The 6,000-nt window shown below is 41.2% G+C and overlaps 1 protein-coding gene across 1 annotated transcript in view; it reads right to left on the bottom strand.

The window, feature by feature from the left end:
• Positions 1 to 813: 813 nt before the first annotated feature.
• The window catches only part of LOC122552049 (desmin-like), a 159,422-nt gene continuing 154,235 nt past the window's right edge, over positions 814 to 6,000 (bottom strand). The window contains exon 9 of the mRNA XM_087988631.1: positions 814 to 989. Within this exon, the coding sequence (XP_087844757.1) occupies positions 954 to 989 (36 nt within the window). The 3' untranslated portion in view covers positions 814 to 953. The remainder of the gene's footprint in view (positions 990 to 6,000) is intronic.

Below are 6,000 nucleotides of genomic sequence, written 5' to 3'. Positions count from 1 at the left end.
CTGTAAAATTCCTGCAGTGCATCCTGTTGATCATATATATTGTAACCACAGTGCGTTAGTGGTGGAGGAGATGATTTTTGAGTTTAATGACCAGGGCATTGTGAAATGAATCACCCTGGATGCTGTTGAGCTTCTTCAGTTTTTGTCTTTGCAAACATTCATATGTATGGTGAGTATTCTATTACAGATCCGATGAATCTTTGGGATGGAACAGGAGATGAGCTGCAAACGACGGCACCACTCTTGGAGCCATGGTATTGATATGGCTAATCCATTGCAGCTTCTTGATGTTGCAAGTTCAGCAAATTTGATGTCGAAGTGAGATGGTTGGGACTTCCCTTTTTGGAAGTAGTCATTACCTTTTCTCTACATTTTTGTAGAGATGTGAATGTTGCCAGCAAAGCTGGTATTTGCTGTCGGCAAAGCTGGTATTTGTTGCCCACGAACTGTTTGGCTCTCATGATCATTTCAGAGATCAAGAGATTAATCAAAATCAAAAATATTTCAACTAATGAACCTATAGGTATTTACTTCCAATTTTTACTCCTAACCTTAACTTAAAGAGGGTATGTTAGCCATTTTCCTATCCTGTGAGATGTTTCCCAAACTTAATGAACATTAAGACAACTGGATATTGAAAAAATATAAAATGGGACTAGGTTTTCAATTTGCTGGATTCATGTCATTGTCTAGTGAAACGAGTCATTTAAAACATAAACTTCTCACTCCTATAAGAAGGTAAATTAAAATAAATTTCGCAGACAAGTAGCAATTGGAATTAGTGTGCCTGATAACAGATTTGGTGGTCATTAACTCACATTTATTCAAGTAATCTGAGAGTGAAACATGTGGGTTTACTGGTGATTGAGATTAGAGTACTTTTTATACATTGTAACTGTGCATCTTTGGAACACACTCAGATCTGCCTGCCATTGATTTCCTACAGTCCACTGTTAATCTTGATCGAGGGCACACAAGTCTTCATTTTCCTGGAGCAAACAGAGTTAGATTAAAGGAGTTATGAATAATTGTGAACAAATTATGACAATATATTCCATCAGAGAACCAAATCTATATTGGGAATTGTAGCACAGCTTTTCATTAACTTCTTTTGCTCAAATACATTTCAAATCATAATTACAACTTTCTGCCTCAGTTCTGTAAAGATAAAATGCACAACTGTAGTGAGTTTTCAGTAAATTTTCTCAGCATATATTTGCACAATTTCTAAGTCCTGATCAAATGAGCTCAGGATCAAAACCCAAGCTTACTCCATCACCAAGTGCTTCAAAACATTTTTACTGTACATATTTTCCTCAGTCACACTTTAACATCGTACAACACACAGAGTGTTCAATTAAACTTCCTATACCAGCCTCTTAAGCTTTATTTTAATACAACTACAACTGCTGTAGACTATTGGAAGGATGTTGTGAAACTTGAAAGGGTTCAGAAAAAATTTACAAGGATGTTGCCAGGTTGCAGGTTTTGAGCAATATGGAGAGGCTGAATTGGCTGGGGCTATTCTCCCTGGAGTGTTGGAGGCTAGGTGTGACCTTATAGAGGTTTATAAAATCATGAGGGGCATGGTTGGGTAAATAGACAAGGTCCGGGTGAGGGGGGTGAGAGGGGAAAGATTTAAAAGGGACCTGAGGGGCAACTTTTTCAATCAAAGAATTATGTGCGTATGGAATGAGCTGCCAGAAGAAGTGGTGGAGGCTGGTACAACTACAATATTTAAAAGACATCTGGATGGGCACATGAATAGGAAGGGTTTAGAGGGATATGGGCCAAGTGCTGGCAAATGAAACTCGATTAATTTAGGATATCTGAATTAAGAGGGCTAAAAGGAGTCATGAAATATCTTTAGCAAACAGGGTTAAGGAAAATCCCAAAGCCTTTTATTCGTGTATAAGGAGCAAGAGGGTAACTAGAGAAAGGGTTGGCCAACTCAAGGATAAAGGAGGAAAGTTACGTGTGGAGTCAGAGAAAATGGGTGAGATTCTTAATGAGTACTTTTCATTGGTGTTCACCGAGAAGAGGGACATGACGGATGTTGAGGTTAGGGATAGATGTTTGATTAATCTAGTGCAAGTTGGCATTAGGAGGGAGGAACTGTTGGGTATTCTAAAAGGCATGAAGGTGGACAAGTCCCCAGGTCCAGTTGGGATCTATCCCAGGTTACTGAGGGAAGCGAGAGAGGAAATAGCTGGGGCTTTAACAGATATCTTTGAACACAGATGTGGTCTCAGGGGACTGGAGAATCGCTAATGTTGTTCCCTTGTTTAAGAAGGGAAGCAGGGATAATCCAGATAAATAGAGACCGGTGAGCCTGACGTCAGTGGTAGCGAAGCTGCTGGAAAAGATACTGAGGGAAAGGATCTATTCCCATTTGGAAAATATGAGCTTTTATCAGTGATCGGCAACATGATTTCTACAGGGAAAGTCACGCCTTAACAACTTAATAGAATTCTTTGAGGAAGTTACAAAGTTGATTGATGAGTAAAGGGTTGTGGATGTCATATACTGCTCCTCAGATGCTGCCTGAACTGCTGTGCTTTTCCAGCACCACTCTAATCTAGACTCTACATGGACTTCAGTAAGGCGTTTGATAAGGTTTCCCCTCTCACCCCCCTCACCCGGACCTTGTCTATTTACCCAACCATGCCCCTCATGATTTTATAAACCTCTATTTTATAAACCATGGTAGGCTGTTGGAGAAAGTGAAGTCGCCTGGGGTCCAGGGTGTACTAGCCAGATGGATAGAGAACTGGCTGGGCAACAGGAGACAGAGAGTAGTAGTGGAAGGGAGTTTCTCAAATGGAGAACTGTGACCAGTGATGTCCCACAGGGATCCGTGCTGGGACCACTGTTGTTTGTGATATACGTAAATGATCTGAAGGAAGGAAGAGATGGTCTGATTAGCAAGTTTGCAGATGACACTAAGATTGGCAGAGTAGCAGGTAGTGAATAGGTTTGTCAGAGAATGCAGCAGAATATAGATAGATTGAAAAGTTGGGTGGAGAAATGGTAGATGGAGTTCAACCCAGGCAAATGTGAGGTGATGCATTTTAGAAGATCCAATTCAAGAGTGAACTATATGGTAAATGAAATAGCCCTGGGGAAAATTGATGTACAGAGAGATCTGGGTGTTCAGGTCCATTGTTCCCTGAAGGTGGCAACACAGGTCGATAGAATGGTCAAGAAGGCATTCGGCATGCTTTTCTTCATTGGATAGGCTATTGAGTACAAGAGTTGGCAGGTCATGATACAGTTGTATGGACTTTGGTTCAGCCACATTTGGAATAATGCATACAGTTCTGGTCACATTTCCAAAAGGGTGTGGATGCTTTGGAGAGGTGCAGAGGAGGTTCACCAGCATGTTGCCTGGTGTGGATGACGCGAGCTATAAAGAGAGGTTGAGTAGATTAGGATTGTTTTCATTAGAAAGACAGAGGTTGAGGGGAGACCTGATTGAGGTCTACAAAATCATGAGAGATATAGGCAGGGTGGATAGCAAGAAGCTCAATTACTAGTGGAGGACTCAATTACTAGTTCAAAGTGAGAGGGGAGAAGTTTAAGGGAGATGTACATGGAAAGTTCTTTACGCAGAGGATGGTGGGTGCCTGTAATGTGTTGCCAGCGGAGGTGGTAGGGGCGGGCAAGATAGTGTCACTTAAAATATATTTCGACAGATACATGAATGGGCAGGGAGCACAGGCAGACAGATCGTTAGAAAATAGGCGACAGGTTTAGATAGAAGATCTGGATCAGTGCATGAAGGGCCTGTTCCTGTGCTGTAATTTTCTTTGTTCAGCATGGACGAGTTGGACCAAAGGGTCTGTTTCCATGCTGCACATCTCTACTCTATGTTGTTGCCTATATCCATTCAGGTTCTGAAGCCTAATGTTATATTCTCTGATTTCTTTAACCTTCCATTCTATCAATAAATTGGTTTAGAAGTGTCACTACAAATCAATCCTTAACAAAAGCTCCTACTTATATCAGACATTTCCTGTAATAAAGTATCCCAAGGTTCATACATAGGAACATATGACTTAAAAGCAGCAGATGGCCATTTAACCCTTTGAGCTTGTGCCACCATTTAATAAGATCATCACTGATCTGATTGTGGTCTCATCTCCACTTTCCCATCAATTAAACATCTAACGGGGCACCAAATAAATTCAAAGACACAGCCTCTACTACATCCTGGGGAAGAAAATTTCACATACTGACACCCTCAGAGAAAATAATTCTCTTCAACTCTGTCTTAAAAGGGAGGCCTTCTATTTTCAACGTGTCCCCTAGCTTTTACCACACTTAACTCTAAATACCCTCCAAGTATCTGCACTATCCAGTTTCTTTAAATCGTTTTTATTTCAATATGAAACCCTCTCATTATTCAATGGATATAGACCTAGCATTATAAGCCCTTCATCCCAGGAATGCACCAAGTCAACTTCTTCTGAACTGCTTCTCAAGCAATTACATCTTTCTTCAAATAAGGAGACCAAAACTGACCACAGTACACTAGACAGGGCCCTACCAACGCCTGTACAACTAGAGTAAAATTTTCCTACTATTATCTTCCATTCTTTTGCAATAAATGATCTTCCATTTCTCTTCCTAATCACTTGCCGAATCCACATACTAATTTCATAATTTGTGTAGCAGAACATCCAGATCCCTCTGTACACAGAACTGACTGAGGTGCCTCTGATTTCCAGTGTCCGCAGTTCTTTCGTTTTTTTTGCACATTATTCCGAATGTGACCTAACGAAAGTTCTATACTGCTGCAACATGATGAGAATTTTTATACTCTCTATACGCTGACGGGTGGAGGTAAGCAGAGCAGAGGCTTCTTGACCACCCTACCCACTTCCAGGGAAATGTGGACCTGTATGGCTAATTCCCTCTGTGTTGATGCTACTAAGGTTTCTGCCATTTATTGAATACATCCCTTCTGCATAAGATCTCTCAAAATGCATCACCTTGCATTTGTCTGAATTAAACTCCATCTGCCATTTCTTTTCCTGAGTCTGCAGTGTATCTATAGTCTTGCTGTATTCTGTGGCAACCGTCCTCATTATCCACAGTTGCCCCAAACTTTGTGTTGTCTGCAAACTTACTCATTAGGGCACCTGCATGCTCCTCCAAATCATTTATATACATTATAAACAACAGGAATTCCAGCATTGATTCCTGTGCAACACCACTGATCACAGATCTCTAGTCACAAAAACACCCTTCCACTGCTGCTCTCTGACTTCTATGACCAAGCCAGTTCTGTATCCATCTTGCCAGCTCACCTTGGATCCCATGTGACTTTTGTATCAGCCACCATGAGGGAAGGGACCGTGTCAAAGTCCTTTCAAAAGTAAGCACAGACAACATCTACAACCCTGATCTCATCAATCATTTTTGTCACTTCATCAAACAATTTTGTGGCTTTCCCAGCACAAAGCCATGCTGCCTATTACTGACAAGTCCATATTTTTCCAAATATGGTCACCCTTCTATAGAAAGGATGTTGTTTAACCTGAGAGGGTGCAGAAAAGATTTACCAGGATGTTGCTGGGAGGGTTTGAGTTATAAGGAGGTTGAATAGACTGGGGCTATTTTTCCTGGAGTGTCACAGTCTAAGGGGTGATCTTATAGAGGTTTATAAAATCATGAGGCACATGGATAGGGTGAATAGCCAAGTGTTTTTTGCTAGGGGTAGGTTAGTCTAGAACTATAAGGCACAGATTTAAGTTGAGAAAGGAAAAATTAAAAGACCTGAGGGGTAACTTTTTCACGCAGAGGGTGGTGCATGTATGGGATGAGCTGCCAGAGGAAGTGGTGGCAGCTGGTACAATTACAATATTTAAAAGGCATCAGGATGGACAAATGAATAGGAAGGGTATGGAGGGATATGGGCCAAATTCTGGCAAATAGGATAAGGTCAGATTGGAATAGCTGGTCAGCACAGACAAGTTGGACCGAACGGTCTGTTTC

The sequence above is a fragment of the Chiloscyllium plagiosum genome, unplaced genomic scaffold (genome assembly GCF_037043375.1).
Source record: "Chiloscyllium plagiosum isolate Xiang-an unplaced genomic scaffold, Cpla_swu_hap1 HiC_scaffold_7, whole genome shotgun sequence".
NCBI lineage: Eukaryota > Metazoa > Chordata > Chondrichthyes > Orectolobiformes > Hemiscylliidae > Chiloscyllium > Chiloscyllium plagiosum.
The sequence above is the reverse complement of the archived record's forward strand: the minus strand, read 5'-3'. Positions and strand labels throughout refer to the sequence as shown.